At 32.6% G+C, this 22,873-nt stretch overlaps 1 protein-coding gene across 1 annotated transcript in view; it reads left to right on the top strand.

The window, feature by feature from the left end:
- Mdga2 (MAM domain containing glycosylphosphatidylinositol anchor 2) overlaps positions 1 to 22,873 on the top strand; it is a 757,479-nt gene that overhangs the window by 558,638 nt on the left and 175,968 nt on the right. The window contains exon 8 of the mRNA XM_047541595.1: positions 19,608 to 19,901. Within this exon, the coding sequence (XP_047397551.1) occupies positions 19,608 to 19,901 (294 nt within the window). The remainder of the gene's footprint in view (positions 1 to 19,607; positions 19,902 to 22,873) is intronic.

Genomic DNA, 22,873 nt, shown 5'->3' with positions numbered 1-22,873 from the left:
AAAACACAGTGGATTACCTCTTCTATAGCCTTACTCATGGGTTTCTGCTTCACCTCTAGCACTAAGAGTGGAATTAAAGTTGGTTTAGCAGGTATCTTTACTATTTTTGTATTAAAGCTTTAAGAGGCTATTGTGTTTAGTGAATACTCAGTACTGTTGTCATTGAGGATATATATTTCTTTAAGTACATATATTCTAGGAAATTTTGGACTAAGCATACTCACAGAGATATATAATTCTTTTCATTTTCGCTTTTAGTACAGAATGATGTTAATGTTAGCCTATGTTATATAGGCCTAGTTATATATATTCATATTTAGGAATATAAGACTTTACCCAAAAGAATATTTTGTAGTTAACATTGTTTATTTGAAAATAGGTTTTGCTCCTTAAATTTGTCTTTATTAAAAATTTGACAGGTTATTTTATCAAAACTTCAAATGCTTTCAAGAATTTTTAGATGTTCATTGGAATTATTTCTGATGTTGTTCTATTTTAGTCCTCATTGGTGAGTGACCAAGCAGATTTTTTACTAAGGAGACAGGGAAATGCAACAATCTGGAGTGGCCAGGGGACATATCTGGTATCTGTGTTTGAAGAGATAACATACTTTCATTCAGATTGGATGGTTCAAATAATAAAAGAAAAATTGCAAAAGTAGCAGACTTTTATAAGGGTCTTATTCTCACTCTTAAATAAATTTGAGAAACTATAAGTTTGTCCACATCAAATATTATGGTTTTACTTTATTCTTCTTTTGATCACTGACCATCAGCATCAGTGGAGACTAGAATTTGGAGTTATTGTCTCATTCCCTGTTTTCTTTAACCTCAACTATTCAAATAGTCTAGAATTTTTTGAATATTAAGGAGAAAACACCTTTAAAACCTTCACTAAGTGCCCTATTAAAACGTGCTAAATTATTTAAGGGAGAAATTGCTAAGACCGCACTAAAATAAAGTGTGATGTAGTGAATGGAAACAGTTGAGGAAGACATACTGAATATTCTGGTGTTAATATGAACTCAAAATATATGACTCTGGCCATTGGTACATTCCCTTCCATTTTGCTAAATCTGACCTTTATTGAAGAACTCAGCCTGTAGAAATTGTCCATAGTGCAAGAAGATTGAGGCTTGGAGTTCAAATTTGAGAACCCAGTCTAACTGAAAATACAAGTGGAAATTACACCAAATGATCTAAAAGATCAAAGAGAAATTAAGTGTCACCCATAATTGTGAAATTTATTCATGAATACAGATGTTCAAAAAAATTTTTATTCAGTAACCACTCTAGTATGGGATATAGGAAGAAGTAAAAACATAATAAACAATAGAGTATATCTTCCAGTGAGATTATACTTGACTGACTTTACAATAAGAGACAGTAGTGCTTCCTTTAATACATAATCTAAGTACTATGAAAGTGCACAGGATAATATTCCTGAATCTGATCAGAAAGAATTCCAAAGGGCAGGTAGCATCTCAATTGGATTAAGAATAAGACAGTAGACTTTAAGGAGGAAAGATATAACATTGGATCTTAGTAGCTCACATTCACAAAATCAAAAACAACCAAAGACTGGGGGTGGTGGCATTTGCCTGTAATCCCAGCAGCTCAGCAGACTGAGGCAGGAGGATAGCAAGTCCAAAATCAGCCTCAGTAGGTTAGCAAGGCCCTAAGTAATTTAGCAAGATCCTGTCTCGATGTTTAAAAAATGGGGAGGGGAGTGGGAAATGTGGCTCAGCATTTATACACCCCTGGGTTTAATCCTTGGTACCAGAATAAAACAACAGGGAAAGGATTTTCTCAGGGGAGCCTATCTATTCTTTGAATGAATCTACAGAGATCAAAAAAGAGACAATTAGAGGAAAAGTGGTAGAGAAATAAAAGAATTCTAAGCAATATTCCTGAGACCTAGCAAAGAAAATGTTTCACCTATTTCACTATTTTTTCACTGTAAGTATTTGGTGAGTAACTTAGAGATTACTTGAGTCAAAATGTAGAAATTATTAATTAGAAAGGAATAAGGCAATGTGGATAAACAATACATCGTGACAAGTGGGCAAATGAAACAAGAAAAGATATAGGAAGCTCAACTAATGGGAAAAGCTTGAGACTCACTCATGAACTACATGGGAGAAGTCAATCAACAATTTTGTATCTTAGATTCCTTCTTGCTCACTACTGTTTTGGAATATTTTTAAGATGGAGTTTGAAGAAATAGAATGAGTAAAAAAGGAACAGAAGAAAAAAATTAGAGATTGATTATGTGTATGGAGGTACAATTTATTCAGCTGGAGAGATTGATAGGAATCAATGAGGTGCTCAGGAACAATCACAACCTCTCTTATTAACAGGCAGTTAAGTCAATGACCAGTGCTCTCCAGTCAATTTAAGAAAGACCCTGATTGACTCAGGCAATGTAATGTAGTGCAGACCCTGGACTTGGGTCCAGGCCTAAATTTACCACTTAGTACCTTTATGATCTTGGGCCTGCTTGGACCTCAAAACTTTTCATCTATAGAATGAAGGTATCAGTTGGGTAACATTTCCAAATAGTGTTTTCATGGCAATTAGAAATTATTTGGAATATTCTCACAAGAAATACATTTCACTCCCCCCCCATTTCTTCTCCCAACTTCAGAACAAAATATGTTTCTCTTTTACATATCTTCTATGTAAAGTTTATATTCGACAAAGGAGTCTGACTTTCCACATATACACATGCACACACACCATTAAATACTCATAATTGAAAACCACCATTTTGGTAGAGTTTTTTCATCCCTTCTAAAATGTTAATGTTTCTGTGATTATAAACCATCAGCCTTATATTTTTACTGTGGTAATAACAAGTACTGACTTAGGGATTTTACATTGTGAGAGATGTTTTATATATATGTTTTTATATATATATGACTGTAGAATATATTTTGACATACTAGACATACATGGAGTATAACTTATTCTACTTAGGATCCCATTCTAATTCTATTCCCATTGTAATAGTGGCTGTACATGATGTGGAGTTACATTGGTCATGTATTCACATAGGAAAGTTATGTCCCATTCATTTTACTGTCTTTTCTATTCCTTTTCCCATTTCCCCTCCCTTCTCTTTTTTACCCTTTGTCTAATCAAATGAACTTCTATTCCTCTCTCCCCCCACTTTATTGTGTGTTAGCATCCACATGTCAGAGAGAACATTCAGCCTTTGTGTTTTTTGGGACTGGCTTATTTCACTTGGCATGTTCCAGTTCCATCCATTTACCAGCAAATGTCACAGAGTTATTCTATTTAATGGCTGAGTAATACACCATTGTGTATATATACCACATTTATCCATTCATCTGTTGAAGGGCACCTAGGGTGATTGTGAAAGGTGTTTGAAAGAACAAATTAGTTTGGTATTATTTGTAGCTGAGGGGATGGCAAAATATCTTGTGTTTCTGGTGACCAATTAGAAAATCAGTTGTGATGATCAGGAAAAAGGATAGAGTTAAACAAAGACTTCGTAAGTAATTGCATTTATTAGAAACAGAATGGGTCAAGAAGAGAATAAACAGCCAAATCAAAATATGTTCAGGGAAATGTTGGAAAAAGTGGAAGCCATAAGAGTGACCATTGGAAGTCAAGGAAAAAGAACACTCCAATTTGTATAGAAAAGGAGAAAATCCAGAGGAAAATATTCTGTATTTATAATGTGTTCATGACTTTCAGTACTTCTTCATCAGCATGAAAAAGCATCTAAATGTTTTATTTTTCCCTGATATGTTAGTACTGATGCTTAGATTTTGATAATAGAAACAGATCTTAATTTCCTGTAAGTGGAAGAAAGTCTTCAACAAGAGAGGAAGGGCAAAAAAGAGAGAAATTGAAATGAAGTAGTGGGACAAAAGAGGAAGGGGAGACTAGGAGAGAAGGAAGGAGATTATCATATTTTAAATATGACATTTTGACATAAAGAACACCTACCCCCAGATTGTGTGGCATCTTCTTAGGCCACAGGTGGCATTATAAACAAGGAGGTAATGACTGTATTAATCCTCTTTTTTAAATGGCACTTACAGAATGAGAGGGAATATTTAAAACATTCTTGGTTGCAACTTATTTTGGGATCTATAAATATGTTACCATTTTTACTTTTTATTTCAGGGGAAAACATAAATTTATCACATTAAATTATCTATTTTCTATAATGATTCAATAAACATTAGTTATATTTTCATCTTATAATTTGCTCACATAAAATTGCATCTATATAATTATGTAAATAACATTGGATTTATAATTTCCTTGAAATAATCATCTTAAAATACCCAAATATCACAACAAAGGTTCTCTTTAAAGGTTATAGTCTAAAGGTGCCTAAGGGCTTCTGTTTAATTACTGTTCCAAATTTGAGGACATTCTTTACTTGGTGGAATTCAATGTTTTGAAATTTTCATCTTCTATCAAAGTAATCAATGATAAAGAAGTATATACACCTAATTTATGCTTCCTATACATTTTATCCCTTTCTAATACAAGCAAGAGGAACATAGGAACCATTTGAATTTAAAATGACTAAGTATAGTTTTCTTTAATCTAATAGGGGAAGGAAAAATCATTGGTTAGTTCCCTAATTTGCATTTAGAATTATAACTAGAAATAATTTACTTGAGTTAAAAAATGATAAATAACTGATGAAGAATAGATTTCTCCTTTAAATGTATAGTTAAAAATGAAATATAAATTGAGATATATTATTTTAAAAGTACAGTGCCAGAATCACCCTGATTCTTTTGACTATAGGAGAAGATAAAGATTTGGGAAATTCTGCTATTTTCATCACGTAGGCACTTATGACAACATTTCACATTTTTATGTTCACAGCGCACTGCTAATCTGCCATTAGGTAACTGGGGGACAGAGAAGTAAATAGAAGTAGCTGTACTGACTAGATCCATAAACAAACAGTTTGGTTTTCATTTTTCTCTGTCTTAGAAAAATTTCTAGGACCCTAGATCTTCTGGCATCAGATAGAACAGTCACTACAGTGATTTAATTTGTATGTGCTGTCTTTAAGTTTCACTTTACTGTCTAAAATGTCTGAAATCAAAGTCACTTACTTCCTGAGTTCCAAAATAGAAACTAGAACTATTATTAATTTAAAAATCTTTTTTAAATTCATTATTTTTTCTAATTAGTTAGACATGACAGTAGAATGTATTTATGTATTTTGATAAATCATATGTAAATGGAGTATAATTTCTCATTTTTCTGATTGTACATGTTGTAGGATCATATCAGTTGTGCAGCCATATATGTATATAAGGTAATAATGTCTTTCACTCTACTTTCCTTCCTACCCCCACCTCTTCCCCTCCCTTCACTTCCCTCTACCTAATCTAAAGTAACTCTATTCTTTCCTAGTACCTCCACCTTATTGTGAATTAGCATCCATATATCAGAGAAAATATTCTGGCTTTGGTTCCCCTAAAATCTCCTGGCTAATAAATATATTTTCAATGTCAAAAGGGACTCATTAATTTTTATAATGTTTAGAATTATTCATCTTTTATTGATGGGTATCAGTGAGGTTTGGAAAAGAGAGTACAGGAAAATTTGGAGAGCCATTGAATTAGAATATGAGTAGTCCAATATTAGGATATTTATATATTCTGAATAGTTTTATTTTTGGTTCATTTATTTATTCTTATTGTGGTGCTAGGAGTACCACAAAGAACTCAGGAACACTTCACCATTGAACTACATCCTGGGCACTTTTTTCTTTTTATTTTGAGGCAGTCTCATCAAGTTGCTGAGGCTGGCCTCAGATTTGCCAAGACTGTCCTAAAATTTGCAATCTTTGTGCCTCAACCTCCCAAACATCTGGAATTATGTGCCTGTGCCACCGTACCCAGATGAATATTTTTAGTTAGGTTTTGTTGTTGTTTGTTTGTTCATTTGTTGCTGTGCTGGGGATTGAACCCAGAGGCATTTAACACTGAGATTCAGCCCCAGCCTTTTTATTTTGAGACAGGGTCTTGCTAAATTGCTTAGTTTGGCCTTCAATTTTTAATCCTCCTACTGAACTCCTGAGTTGCTGGGATTACAGATGTGTGTCACCTTGCCCAGCTATATTGTGAATATTTTTAAATAAATAAAATAAGGATTATTGGTGTGAATCCCCAGATTCCTATTTCATAAAATATTTTAAAAAATCTTCTGTCTTAATTATTAACATAGTTTTTAAACACTAAGGGCATTTACAGATTACTTATTACCTTTAATTTTACAGAGAAGAAAATGGGACCCAAAAGTTTATTCTTTTCATTTTCTACAGCTATAGCCAAACTTGAGTTTTCAATTTCAGATTCTAAATCCAATATGAGAGCTTTCAGCATGCACTAAGATCTTAGATTAAGTAGATAATTCTCTTTACTTTCTCGGGGGATTCTGATATCAGTCCCATCTGTTTGGCAAAGGCCTGGTATGAGAGGGTTCTTCCTCAGGTGTTAGAATATTCTGAAAGGAACTGGATCATGTGACTCCATGCTGTGTTGTAGGGTTTATAAGACTCTCAGAGTCCTAGTCCAAGAAGACCACTTGGAAGAGTGTTAGGATGGTAGGTTATGCTTGTCAGTCTCATATCCACCCACAGAATTGGGGAGGGACCTTACCTCTTCTAACGAATGCACATAGATTCACCAGTCATATTTTCACTAAACAAGATCTTTTCCACATTATGCTCAATTAAAATACCTCTATAGGAATTTAAGACAATGATATTTGTCTTATCCTAGCTCTCTGAAATCAGTGGACACATGGTTTGGGTTTGAGTGATATAATTAAATATGAATAGTATTACTAGAATATATTAAAACTATAATATATTAAAACTCAAGCACACTAATGGAGATCACATTGTTTATAGTGATTTTTTTTTAACTTTTGTAGTAGCATTCCAAACTTCAGAAAAATGCATGGGTGTAAACATGCAGCATAAACAGTAAACAGATATGTCTACACTCAATTTAAGAAACAAAATATCACTATATGCTAAAGCATTTCAAAGTATTACAATCCACATAATGTACAACACTTTTTCACACACACACACACACACACACACACACACTAAGGTGTCTGGCATATTTACTATATTCTAGTTGCTGGACTAAACACTGTAGAGTTGGTACTCAGGTTGTCATTTGAAGTAGGTATTGTGATTAAACTCACTTTAACTACAAATGAGAAAAAAGTATAAGTAATTTTACTAAGTAGAGTCATACATTGTGAACAATTGGTCAATTCTGGCTATAGAACCTGGGTTCTTCACCCAAAACTCATAATCTCTCAATGAACTGAATTCAAGTAATGAGATTTCAGGCTCCAGATATGCACTGTCAGAAGGGTATTTTAATGAGTGAATCCATCTGAGAAACCTCAAAACACAGCATGCCTTTTGCTCTGTTTGACTGAAGAATTAGAACATGAGAGTCCTGTGAGATGACAGTCAGCCTACCAGGAAGCTCAGGATCAGGACAGACAGCTGTAGAAAAGGGTACATGATGGTGATTAGAGGGGAAGGAATAACTGAGAACACTAGCCTCCTCTCAAGTACACGACAGGTTAGAATATTCAGAATTTTTCATATTTTATAGAGCTTCAGTCACTAATAATGACTAGATTAAAAATATGTAAAAGGAGAAAAATGTCACTGCACTTTCCAACATGTTCTATGTACAATATAAAATAAATGGATAATTTAAATATGTGAAGTAGAAATAATAAAATGGTAAGCAGTTCAAATGTCTGTCTAAAATGCATTTAGCATGAATTACAGTCCACTCTAAATGAAACATAAGTAGTCCACTTTTACCAAGTCTATCTAAATAATACTTGTAAACAAAATAGATTTAGTTGACATTTAAACAGAAATATCCTTGCTTGAAAATAAAATGCAATGTAAAACCATATTAATAGAATTTCACTAAACTCTATTCACCCTCGGAATGAGTTATATATCATTCCAAATGATGACATTGTATGAGTTTTTATGTGGTTTTAAAATATGTCCATATTTTATTGCAGCATTTTATACTTCTCAGGCCAGCAAAATTGATCATAAAATGCAATCATGCATCAGTAGAATATTTGTTAATAAGTACTTCATGCATTACAAGAAAACCTTCCTCCTATTTTTTTAATTGACCAGTTATCTACTAACGGATCTGTTAATTAAGACCTCATTTGCTTTAAAGAACATGTGGCACTGATTTGATGATGGAACATTGTGTTTCCTGGTCATTTATTTTTGCTCTTGATAAAACATGAAAGAGCCAGGTTCATTTTATGTTGAAATGTTTATTAAGATGGTGATAGTATGTATTTCCACAGGATAAGGCAGCTTCAGTGGTGTACAATAAGTGGTGTAATTAGGGAATTTGTAAACCACAGGCATTGTCCAGAGTGATCATTTATAAGAGGGCTAATGGTGTCACATGGGTTCTATAAGGAGACAAATGGCCTTTTCATTGTAGAGGTAAATTGATTTTTCTAGCTATTCTGCATGGAAGAGTTTACCACTGTAAGCAACAGTTGCTCTAGAAAGTAAAGTACAGATTGCTTTAAAGTATCTTTGCTTTCATAAGATGCATTTGATATATAATTTATAGCTTATCTTCCTTTTAATTTAGAATTCCTTCATCCACAGGAAAGCAGTAACATAATTAACATGATCAGACAGCTCTTTTACTTTCTGGTCCCTGGTTTTCATGGTAACACCCTGACCTTTGTGAAAATGGACAGCACTGACATTTTGTCATCCTCATAAGAGAGGAATAGATGTATTTAGGGATGTCCAAACCTCATTACTTCATAGAAATAGAATGAGAGCTGGGATATCTGTATTATGTGCCATTTTGTGGTAATATCAAAATATATTTGTCTAGTGGCACACAAATGCAACCTCCTATCCTTGGATAACTTTGGAGGTGCTTCTCACTATTCAGATTATCTTTTCCCTTTCCCAAATGTTATTTTCTTCTAACAGTGTCCTTATCTAAAATGTATATGCATCTTCTGGACACCTGATAATAGCAATAAGATTTGTGTACAAAACTATATTTTTATCTTTTACTTATATGAACATTTGCTTGATGTTATATGCATGTATGAGCAAAACCTAATCTATGCCTTCAATATATGAATCAATGCATAATAATCAAGTAGAGTAATTGATATTGCATTAATGAAGGACAATGATAAGAAAACAATAATAACTGACATTTTGTGTGTATTCTAACCTATAACTTGAGTTTAATATCTTATGAAAGGAAAATGGAAAGTAGGTACTATTTTGCTCACTTTATATATATCGAGAGATGAGATGCAGGTTGGATATTCTACTCAAGGTCTTCCAGCTGACAGACAATAGAGCTGAGATTTGAATCTAGGCAGCCTAACCTATGCCTTATTCTTCACAAGTATATTTCAAAACTCAAAGTGCTTTACAGTTAATTGGATACTATCCTATGCATTGTACCATTTTATCTTTAAATTATTATTGAGTTTTCTTTTCATCATAAGATAACTTTTTAGAGATGCATTTCTTGTCTAATATCTTTAGTGTGCATAATATACTATTTTGTATAATATACTAATTTTCAGACAATGAATCTGAGTTTCGGACTTCCCATTGTCAAGATTACACAGCTAGTACATGGGTTAGGTCGTGAGTCTGTGTCAAATTTCTAATCTTGTACTCTTACAGTTTTTCCAAACTCTTAAAAAGGCTTCTCTAATTAAGAAATAACAATGGGCTATTACCAGCTACTAAGAAGCCTCAGTTTTAATAAGTTTCTACAACACATAGTGTAATTCTGGAAGGTGGTGAATGGCTTTATACTTCTTGCCTCCAGTCTTAGCATATCTGCCTATTGAAAGGGCTCAAAAATGTGTTAAAATATATTAACTCTAGTTAGAGTACAAACTTTTATATATGGAATCCTGCCATTGGTTACTCCCTGAATGCTTGCTAGTAATTAAAGGGATAATACATATATATGGATCCATAAATGTATTTGGATAAATCATGACATCATTTTTAATAGAAAGTAGACATGAATGCAAATATGTTGCAGAATATAAAAATTGTAGGAATTTGGAACTCTTAGCTTTTTAGCTGTGTCTCTTGTCTATTATCTTTCTGAATAATATAATATTTGGAGTGTAATAATCAATTTGTAAGTTAAAATTAGTTAATTATACCCACATAACTGCAGGTTTCCAGATTTACTCTGCACTTTATAAAAAAAAAATACTGAACTTGAAATGAATAAAAATGGTAAGTGGAGGAATCTGTCCCTTTTTTCCAGAAATATTTTTAGGTTGATTATTTCTTTAGGGAATGATCTAGTTATAGCTTAATAATAAAATAACTTAGGACCTTATTGGGTGCTTTGACCCTTATAAATACCCCTTTATTATTGCAAAAATAAACAACTGCCTGCCTTGTACTATCCATATTCTCAGCCTAGTTCATATTCCTTTCTGCTAAATTTATAATGTAATTTGAATCATTAGCAAGCTGAAAGATCTGACTTCTGTTTGATTATTTAGTTGTTTAAGAAAAAGAAATTTTTTTCTATGAGTGAGACTTTATATACCTAATCAGTGACTGTTGTTCATTTATGTATTTTAGTGTCTGAGAAACACATGCAATAAATCAAGGGAGGGAGATTAGAAAAAGAAAAAAAGTATACTTTTACATCTTCTTCCAAAGAGGTTAGTAGAAGATTATATTACTAATAGAGGTTTATTTTGCTGTTTCTAGAAAATATTTTATTATAAGCTCAAGTTAGAAAACCAAATTGTATGAAGATCATAACAAATCATGTTACTTGAAAACTTAACCAAATGGTACTTAAGCAACCTGAGCCAAGTCCCATTCAACTTATCTGTTTGTGAGGCAATAAGAATAGAACCTGTGCTTATTTGTGACTGGTCTTTCAGCTTGTGTAGCAGGGAAAAATATGAATGCCATGCAGAGAATGTTTTTCTATTTTGTTCTTTCATCTTACACTTTGTGTTCTATCGAATCCCTCAGAGACTATTCTTGTGCCATAGCAACACCTGCTGGGAGAGGGAAGTTGGAACAGCCACAACTGTTGCCTGCCAAACCTGTTTTCCTGATTGAATGGCACTGCATGTCCTCCATCCTCCAGTACCAAACCTTCAGAGTTGCTACCTCCAGGATCCTGCCTCTCCCCATATGTTTCAAATAACTAACAATACCATTCTAATAAGGTTTCCCAACTCTTACGAAAAATAAGCATTATGCATGTGTGTGTATGAATGTACGTTTCCCTTTAGAGTATCCAGATGCAAATGCTGTGGTATTTTAACATTATGTTTGTTTTCAATGTGGGCTTTCTTCCTGCTCTGTTGCTAGATCTGTAAAATATTGTCAATCTGATTTTGTTAGCATCTTCTGATTTATTATGGGTGAGAGTCTTAAAAGTGTGTTGGTGCAAAAATAAAAGGCAATTTTTATTTACAGAGTATAATAAGAGATGTATTTATGCTAATTCATATCATGGACAGAAAGAGTAGGCATACCATCTGGTGTGAAGGCATATTTATAAATAAGTGCTTGTTTCATATGTAATTTACCCATAGGACTCTAAGTTATAAAACTCTTATAATATGAGTCCACATTGACATTCTATTATACAACAAGCAAGTCTTTAATTGCTAAGTGAGGAAAGTCATGGAACAAACAAATTGTTCAATACTACCAAATTATTCTGACTTTTAGAATATTATCTTTACCTCCTTGTATCACAGCTATTACCAGATCAAACTATAGTTGAAGTGCTAACATTATAGAAATAATTTTTGTGTGATTTTTTAAAAGTAAGAATGGAGAAGCAAAAAATGATCTTGAAATTTGGGCTTAATAATTAAGCTTTGGATAATCAAAAGGTAATCACTCACCAAAAGTTTTCTTACCTTGGTTGCTTAGCAACTTTGATGCTCCATCTATCATTCAAGAATTTTTTAAGCATTTATAAAATACATTAGCTCATTACACAGTGTGGGAGCTACTGAAGAAACAAAAAGATCCATGTGCTGACACCAGCGTGCTTTAGTATATATGAAAGGGATTGCATACTTCAACATGGCTGAAATAGAGTTCATTGGACATACTCTAATTTGTAGAGACATGGATGCAGAAATCAGGAAAGACTAAATATTTCAGAAAGCTTAAACTGGGCCTAAAGAATGGAGGAGAATCATTGAAAAGTTATGGTAATACTAAACTCATTTCTGTTTAGAAGGTGAGCGGTTGAGAATGAACCAAATGTATTAATCAGATTGAAAGTCCTGCCTCAACTGAGTAGAGAACTTTCTGTAGAAATACTAAGGTGTATTAAGACTTGGTAGGTAAGATGGAAAACAAGCAATGTAATTTAGTCTTTCTGTCCTGGAAAATGGGGAGCCACTGTAAATATGCCGAGGGTAGACTGACATGATTTTTAAGAAAGATTAGTTCAGAAATGGTAAGTGTTGTGTTTTTTTTTTTTTTCTTCTTCGCTTGGGAGGCAGAGATGAATTAATAAGTGAGGAACCTTTAGCATCGTATTTCTTTTGTCATCCTGCATATCTTCCCAGCTCACCTTATTATATTATTTTAATTGACACATAATCATTAATCTGACTGAAAGTAGATTACATTTATTAGTTTAAAAGTATTATCAAGACTTGAATATGAATCAACTTTAACTTGAAGGAAATTCTAAAATTTGCCTTATATCATCATATGAATATTTTTCAAAGGCCACTGAACAGGTATTCTTATAAATTTGGGGATTAAAGCAATTACTCCCAATTTTAGTGGAGTGTTCAAATCAGCTGTGAGGTATGTGGTGATTATAATATTTTTTAATATTAGCATACAGAGGTTTTAAAATAAAGATTACAATTATAACATTTTGCTCTTTACTCTGAGTATGTTTTCCTGAGTAGAAGAGGAATTAGTGGAGTTACAACAAGCATGCTGACAGTTTTATTTAACTAGTAGTTTGTCTTATTTACACCACAGTTCATTATGAGATGTCATTACTGATGTCCCAATGGCAATTGTTATAACTGCTAAGTATTTAGTTTCATGTGAAATGAATTTATGATTTGTCAAAACCTCAAAATCTGAATATACTCAAGTGCATCTCTCAGGCTTCTAAAACTCATCTGAAAAGTGCCAGCCAAAAATGAGATTGAGAACTGCAAACAGATCCTGAGAAATCACTCATGTGTGATGCACGCAGTATCTGTCCTCCAAAACTAGGAAGTCTGCAATGAGGATGTTTTTACCTTGGCATCTTGGGTGGTAGATCACCAAGCATGAAACTCATAGCACAGGAAATTCAGTGTGTAGTAAATTTTTTAAACCTATTTATGGTTTTTGAAGAAAATGAACATACACAAATATACATTAGATTTTGTTCATTTGGATTGGTTATATCTACAAATTCATTATTTGCTTCAGTCTTTTTAAACAATTATTTATAGCTGGCCAACATGTGAATTCTGGAACTTTGGCCTGTAAGTGTCATTTATAAACACATAATTTCTTTGATATCTTATTTATATTTTTAGGATAGATTGTTCATTCCACTCTAGAACACATATATCTGTTATTAACAGTTTTCCCCCACATTGAAGTATAATTGAATTAGTGCCACACTTGGATTTTTTAAGAATGAAGCTGGTTGCCTTGATGGGGGAAATTCTACTAGTTTCTTTATAAAAATCATAATATGTTCCAAGCTATAATTTTGTTTTAATATTTACTATTAAATTGTAGTATAAACGTTAATTTATTTTATTTTACCTATTTATTTTGTTGGTACTGGGAGTTGGACTCAAAGGCTCTTTACCACTAAACTATATACCCAACCCTGTTCATTCTGTATTTTGAGACAAGGTCTCATGAAATTACCCAGGCTTTCCTTGAACTTGAGATCCTCCTGACTCAGCCTCTGGAGTATCTGAGATTACAGGCATGCTCCACCACACCTGACAAATGCTAATACATTTTAAATCAATAAGTACATAGGCATGTTTTTCTGTCTTTGCTTCAGGCATCATGGTATTTTCTCACATAGTTCAAAGGAACTAAGCTTCCCCCACATTCTTTTCAGTAAGGAAATAAAACAGTCATTTTTCAAGTAAAGGCTAAAGATCTAATTTCCTTAGCTTTCTTCTCAATAAAGAAATGAAAATATTTTCCTTCTCTTTGCTTGTTCTATTTTACAGTCTGTGATACAATGGAAAAGTTGACAGAAATCCAATTTGTTCAAATTGTCTATTTTTTTATGTTTGGAAGGAGAAACTGGTTTAATATCATGTTTTTCAAGTTTCTCTGATTGCAGTATCTCCTACAATAACATTTCAGACAAGAAAAATCAAAGCAAGGTCTATCTAAAATGTATGTCAGAAAAAGTACCTGTATTTTTATTTGGTGGGACTCTTTTTCTAGCAAGTACATTATGAAGAAGTGTGGACCTCAGGAAGTGAAGACATTTCAAATGTTTGTGCTTAATTTAGTAATGTTTTCATTGTGAGACAATATTTTAAAAATGAAGACATAAACCATCTCAGTAAAATTAAATGACATGTCCTCAAATGGCCTTTTCCCTTCTTTTTAAAATTCAATTCAGAGTTTATCCCTACATATGTTTAAATGAAAGAAGATGTAAAAAGACACTGAAAGAGTTCTTTTCTGACTCTCCTAACTCATACCCCACAAATCTCAAGAGATGAACCAGAAATCTAACTTAACAACATATTTCATGACTCTACCACTTACTTGCATTATTAATTGGAGAATTACTATATTGTATTATTGTCAGTTTTATTCTAAATGGTGCATGGTTTTTATTTATTGTGTTTACCTCTGGTATCTAATATATTTACAGCTATTTCTCTTTATACCTTCTTACCCTCCATTCTCCCTCTCCCTTACTCCCCTCTTAGTGATTTCACACTTTCCTGATCTGTGCCAGGCAGTAGAACCAGGCACCAGGCTTGTGTGCTAGAGTAAGAGACTCTGTACCGTCAAGGGGCTGTCTGGTCATAAAGACATACATGGGGGAAAATACAGAGGAGGGCCACAAATGCAGGTTAAAATGGTATACAACTCTCAATGCAACATTCGGTACGCACCGTGAATGACCAGGTCAGCCTAGGGGAGGGCAAAGTTTCCACAGAAGTAGGAACATGTGAACATGGTTTCTACACATGGGGTGTGCAGGGGGGTGGGGAGGCAGCAAGGGCCAAACATCCTGAACAGGGGAATGAACTAGTTACTCCCAAGCAGTGGATTAACTAAGCAGTGAAACTTGAAGTCAGTGACCGTTATCAGGAGTGAGCAATTGAGGAGGAATGTCTCTCACACTTGGTCCTCAGGGAACATCATTTCCAGAGGGATATATTTGTGTGACTAAAAAATGAGGTTTTTATTGAATGAGCTTTGGAAAATAGATCAAATTAATATTTAAGGTTTCTCTGGGCTTCTTAGAGTCCATAGTATATTAATATGTATTGCTCGTATTGCAGAAAACTGCAAAATGAAGGAAAATATAGGAAGAAAATGAAATTTATCAATAATATTGCATTTAAATAAAACTACTCTCAGTGTTTTGACATAGTTCCTTCTGGACTTTCTTTTCCTCTAGCTATGTCCCTATGTATATCTCCTTATCTTCCCAGAGTCAATGCCCAACTGCCTTACTGTATTAATTTATATATTAGTTGTAAACTTTTCTACCAAGTTTCTAATATGTGAGAGATGGTGTGGTAAATGCTGACAATATAAAAATACAGCATATATATTCTCCTCCTCAAGAAGCTCCCTGCTAACATTCACTGTTTTTTTTTTTCTTTAAAAATAATTTTACTATATAGATATTTGAGGTTTAGAACATGATGTTATGGGATACATATAGATAGTGAAGTGGTTACTGTAATGAAGCAAATTAACATGTCTGTTATCTTACACATTGTGTGTGTGTTTGTATGTGTATATTTGTGTGTGTGGAAGAAGAGGGGTGAACAGCTAAAACCTGCTTATATACTATGTGAGAATTGCATACCGCTGTTCATACTGCACGATAACATGTTTTGTTCAATAATAGTAGTTACAGTCATTCATACTATTCACTAACAAGCTCTTTTCATTTAATATAAGCATCTTTATCAATAAATAGAAGACTATTACATCATCATTAAAAAGGCTCTGTCATATTCTATTATGTACTGTTCCATGAATTGTTTAAGAAATCCATTGGGCTGTTTTCAGGGTTTTTTATTATTATTAAAGCAGTGTTATCATGAGCACTCTCACTGAGGTTTCTAGTCTCATAGTGACATGAACAAAATTGCATTTATGATGATAAAGTTTACGAGAGGGTAACAGGAGACCTGGAAGAATGAGGCTGGTGACAGACACTACTTAGGGGAATGTCACAAGAAAGGAAAATAATTTCTACTGAGAAATCTGCTCATGTACATGAAAAATAGGCAGGTATGATAATTTTTTAAATATAGAAACAGGATTTGACATCTGTTTGGAAATAGTGGACAAGAGGAAATGTTGAAACAAAGAAAACTGTGGTTTTTAATAAGCAAATGTGATATGTTAACAATTAACTATTAACTAAGTTGAGAAATAAATGGTGATTTGATTTGAAGATTTGAAATACTTACAGAATATAAAAATAGATTGCAATCATAGGCTGGAAAACCTTGAGGTGAAAGTTAAAATATGTATTATCCATATAAAAAAAATAAAGAAAACTTCATGAGACCATGAGAATTTATAAGATCTCCCAATGGAAAACTTACAGTAATAATTAAGAGTTTTGTATAGAGTTTTAGCAGGTAGAAAATTCATTGCATATTGTAAAAATAATGCTAATAAAAGCTTTGGGAAATTTTAAGTTCTTTTGACCAAGAGGGTTGTAGAGAAAGGTTTAGCTTTGATTTCAAGATTTAAAGTCTTATAGAAGAAATATTAAAGCATCTTTTAGTTAGTTTTGCTATTTAGTATATAACCTGTGTTAATTTGTTAATTTGTTCAAAACTCTATAGTAAAGTTATTAAGATTTAAACTGAGGCTTAAATTTCTGTGACTTTAACTAGGGAAAAAAGCTTTTCCAAATAAGTGAATAACCAAAAAAAAAATTTACACAGGGAAGTTTTGAATTATTTATCATAATCTTTTAAAATTTAGAACTATTTGAGGATCGATTTTTATTAGAATGGCTTAAAGTTATAAGGTGTTTAAATATTCATCTTACTAAGTCAGGAAATAAATACTTCCAAATGGCATCACTTCTGTCATTAGCCTTTAACTATTTGTTCCATGAGGCTCATCATGGAGTGCTAATTCATAGTTCCAAAACTGGAGAAATCAATATTGAGAGTTATTCTTGGCCATGGTCATGTGACTTGCTTTTGGAAGTGATATGGATTGAATAGTTCAAGAACTAACACTGTTAATAAAATCTCTTAATTTATAATATACTTTTCATTTAATTTATAGGAATTTATCAAAATTTGGGTATTTATATAGGTTGGTATATCTTATAATACATTTTGAAAAATGGAAAATATTCTCAAATGGATGAGTATAAATATAATATGGTATAAGATATATAATTTTCCAAAATACATATCAAATATTCCCCCACATTCTTGCATTATGTTGCCCCTTTGAATATCACCAAGAAATGAGCAAGAATTTTTTCCAGTGCTAACTCTAAGTTATTAATTCCAGACACCATCATTTCTTGGAGCCTATTCCAGGAATTGTCTCTGCCTTGGCTATCTGCTGTGAATTGTCCTGAATTTGTGTTCTGTTTAAGTCAAACTATTTATCATATCTTATTCTCAATATTCTTATTCATTAAAATTTAATATTAAATATTTGACTTTAAGACATTAAGGGAATTACACAAACATTTAAAATATCTATCAGTACCTGGAACATAGTAGGGGTATAATAAATGCTAATTTTGTATAACAATCATGAAGGGTGAATAAATACTGCAGTTCCACCCAAAGCATATTACTATAAAATGTTGCTTAGATTTGCATCATTGCTTTGTGAGTCATTTCAAAAATATCAAATTATTTGACTAAATTATTGTTTATATTTACAAAATTATAAATTTTAAAAAATCATTTAAGTTTTAAAAATGTAGCCATTTAAAAATATCTTTAATGTCAATTTGTACAATGTATATGTCTTCTTCAAGAAGATAGTAGTTGTTTCAAATGCTATGCACCATATTGCTAGTTTTTTTAACTTGAAATAAATGAAAGATTTAAATGAAAATATTTGAATAGTAAAATAATTTTGGAATCTCTTTAGACTTGTATTTATTTTTTGATATTAGCTGGAAAATAATTGTAAGTCTAGAGTTTTGTTTTGTTTCTATCTGTAAACTGAAGCAATGTAATACTAGATAGGAGAATAAATCTTTTAATCCATATGCTATACAACTTTCAAAAGGAACTTATGACATTAATTAGAAGAAAAAGGTTATTTATGTTTCTGGTTATTCTTATTTCTAGCATTCTGGTTTGCTCATGATTTTTGATAGATACTATTACAAAAACCTACATGAATGTATATACAAATGTAGAAGAAATTTAAAAACTCCTAATGAAATAAGTGATAATAGAAAAATCATTATGTAGTACTTCCCTCATATTAGTTCATGTTTTTCACTAAATCTTAACATGCATATAGTGCAACACAGTAATTTCCATAAAATAAACTTAATTTTCCCTAATATGTTCAGCAAAATCAGAAATTAACTTTAAAAAAGTTCTGAATTTTATTTTCATTGAAAATATTTTGAAAACTTATTTAAAATTAGTTTCATAGAAATAGTGGCCATACAATGGCAGACTATTCATATTCATGTGATTTTAAAATATTTTAAAGTAGCATCATATGAAATTCAAATGTTAAAAATTAAAAGTCTAAAAGAGGTGAATATAATGGATTATTTAAGCGTATGATCCAGGTTTTCCATTCCCTACCACAGTGAGAAAGCAGATCATTAATGTTAGCAACAGTTTTTAAAACAGAGTCAAAACTTTTAATTTTATATCTCAGATTCCTCCTTTTCCTCTTTCTAAGATTTGCACTTACATTGATTCCCAGATTTATGCAGATGAACCCTATCCTCAGCAAGCAGGATCCACTCTGCTGTCAAAAGTAGATATAAAACACCAAGCTAATGACTGATAGTGAAAGTCATTTAATGGATTTTTTTCTTATATTGACCATTTTCCAACTTAATACCTTATTTATTGTGGTAATGTTTGAAGCCCTCATTTTGAGAATGTTCAATGAAAACAATTTAGAATCTTTTTAAGTGAGGATATGTTCCATTATTCCAATGGTCTCTCTATTGTTTGTCACCTGAAGTGTCACATTTCTTCAACCAGCAGAAATTGTTTCCTTATGATTTTCTGTGCCTGAATATGTTTTTACCAGTTTATACTAACCTTGAAAAATTTTCTTTTTCCCATTTCAAGTTCCACCCAATCTGACTGTTCCACAGGAAAAATCACCTTTGGTCACCAGAGAAGGAGACACAATAGAACTGCAATGTCAAGTCACTGGAAAACCTAAACCCATCATCCTTTGGTCTAGAGCAGATAAAGAAGTTGCAATGCCTGATGGGTCAATGCAAATGGAGAGTTATGATGGAACACTGAGGATTGTAAATGTGTCTAGGGAAATGTCAGGAATGTACAGGTGTCAGACCAGCCAATACAATGGATTCAATGTGAAGCCAAGAGAAGCCTTGGTGCAGCTCATTGTTCAGTGTAAGTAATTTCCTTTTCTATTTTTTTCAGTTTGGGCATAAGGGAAGAAATGACATTGTTATTCTATGGGTAAAAGGAGGTGAACTTTGAAATTGTATTAGGAGGAAGTATTTCTATCTCATTGCTAGTGTTCCCTTAATATGCTTACTACTTCACTATTAGAAACAAAGTTGTATTTTTGTGTATGTGATGAATACAATGGTGTTACTGGGTGGTTGATGCCAAAGAATCACAAAACTATTGGTTAAAAACCATCTAGGTGTTGGGTACAGTGGCACACATGTAATCCCAGCAGCTCAGGAGGCTGAAGCAGGAGGATGGCAAGTTCAAAGTCAGCCTCAGCAACTTAGTGAAGCCCTAAGTAGCTCAGCAAGATCCTATCTCTAAGTAAAAATATAGAAAAAGGACTGGGGATGTGACTTAGTGGTTGAACACCCCGGGGTTCAATCCCTGGTATAAAACAAAAAGAAAAACAAAAAAACATCCAGGTACAATGAGGCAATGTAAAGACTGGAAATAATGGCTAATTCAGGTTCTGATACTCTTGTTTTGCAGTTTATGTTTCTACTTCATGCAATTGCATGACTTTTTCCCAAATTATCCATTTATTTTAAAGAATTCCTTACATTAAATTGTGGAGACCCAATCATTGAAATTCTTTGTTTGTATATCAGAAGTTGTAACCGTGGATTACATAATTACCTAGAAATACAGAGATAATTCAGTCAGATCTTAGGTGCTGAATCTCTGCCTGATTTATCCTAACAAATAAGTGTTTAATTGTGAAAACTGAACAAGATAATTTTTAAACTGTTTTGATTGAAATCTCAATCACAGTTCTGACAAAATATTGTAGACATTGTGGACTTTATATTTGCTCTTAAAAGAAACTAAATCCATAAATTTAAGAGCTAATAAAGATACAGTGACATTACTGTTATTACTGGTGTTGAGAAAATGTCAAATTCAGCGCAAGATATTAAAATTCAATCGTACAATAGTGAATGATAAAAAAACTGGCACAGTTACCTTTGTTGTGTCAGGGATGCAATTGATAAAAGACACTGAGATACAGGCAAAGTTTAGTTCTTTTAAGGTAGGTACAAAGGTGCAATTTATCTGTGTCCCAAGTGGACTTTATAGAGTAGGGGTATAAACCAACAGCATTCCTCTCAGCGGCAAGCCTTTCTGCCCTGCCCACAAAGGTGACCAGATGCCAGCAGTCTTTCCAACTCCAGGTGAGGATATCATCAAGTCCTTCAGGTCACTCCCTTTCATGTACTTCCAACTCTTCTGAGGAATCTGGATATTTGTCTAAGTATTTGCCAAGTTCAAACAACTGCTAACCGCTCTAGAATATTCCTGAGTGAATCAGAGGTTCATGTTGCAGGACTATGCTCTCTGTCAAAATGATCAGACCCCAGGCCTACCTAAAACTGATTGACTCTTGTAACACTAATAATGCAGGAATCCTGTAATACTTCAGAAATGAAAAACGTTCTTTTATAGTGATTTTTTAAATATGAAAATGATATGCTTTTACTAAATAGCTATTACAAATGTAATAAATATTGATATGAGATATAAAATAGTTATTTTATACATACAAGCGCATGCATATGTATACACACATACATGTGTGTTTATATCATCCTCAGCAATTAGTTTCATCATTGTGGCTCACAGGTTAGGTTTTACATTTTGTATTCCCAGGATAATGTTTTTTACATTATAGCTATTCAGTAAATTTATTGAGTTGAGGTATGTTTTCATAAAAAACAAGATTATCACATATACATATGTGTGTGCATGTGTGTATATATGTATATAAATATATACATATAAAATATGTATGTAAAGAAATATTTTTTTTTTTTTGCTTCTTGCATGTCTTTTTAAAACATGTGTTTCAGATGTATCTGAGGACTTCTTGCATGCAGTTTGATGTGTAAGTGCCAAAATATACTGAGGAAGAATATGTCAAATTATTTTTACTCTTGCTGAGTGCAGTGGTGCCCGCCTGTAACCCCAGCAACTTGGGGGTTACAATTTCAAAGTCAGCTTTAGCAACCTAGTAAGGCCTGGAGCAATTTTGTGAGCTCCTGTCTCAAAATAGAAAAAATAAAAGGCACTGGGAATGTGGCTTAGTAGTTAAGCACTCCCAAGTTCAATCCCCAGTAACAAAAAAAAAATAAAAAAGAGAGAGAGCAAGCAAGTAAGAAAGAAAGAATAATTATTATAACTCTTAAGAACATCATTTTAAGAACTTGAACTATATACTTTAGTTCAAGATTTCCTGTCTTGAAAAGTTAATTACATTGGTAAATTCTAAAACTGCTTTACACACAAATGCACATCTATAATTTTATAAATAAAAAGAAAATTAAAGACAGATTGGAAACTAATGTAACTGTTATATGTTCCCTATTAGACAAATTACTGAGTAGCTCTCTGTACTACTGAGATGTATATAATCACCTATTGAACAAATATAACTACTATTTGGATATTTTAAAAAAGCAAAATTGTTTTGGAAATATAAGTGTTACTACAAACTAATATAAAGCTAATATAAAAAAAAAAACTTTTGATAATAGTGAAAATAAGGGGGCTATTTGCCATATTCACACAGGAAAATGTTGAATTCTACCCAAAGGAATTCATAAGTACATAGACAAAAATACTAATTTATAAACAGCAGTAAAATGGATTTCAGCCTGGTAGCCTGGAAAGCCCTACTTACCTAGCTGGATTTCTTATTTTCCTTAATAAATCAATTCATCTCTTCTCAGTCTCATAAACATGATAATTCAATGTAATCTTTCAGTCTAGGCTCCTATTGCTCTTTTCCTGTTTACACCCACTCTTCAAGTCTTTTTTACCAGGTGAGATGTGGTTAAGTGCCACCTCTTTAGAATGCTTCTCTGTGACTACTATGAAGGTTCTTTGCCAGTTCTGTAGAAACTGCCTGC

The sequence above is a fragment of the Sciurus carolinensis genome, chromosome 2, assembly GCF_902686445.1.
Source record: "Sciurus carolinensis chromosome 2, mSciCar1.2, whole genome shotgun sequence".
NCBI lineage: Eukaryota > Metazoa > Chordata > Mammalia > Rodentia > Sciuridae > Sciurus > Sciurus carolinensis.
The sequence above is the reverse complement of the archived record's forward strand: the minus strand, read 5'-3'. Positions and strand labels throughout refer to the sequence as shown.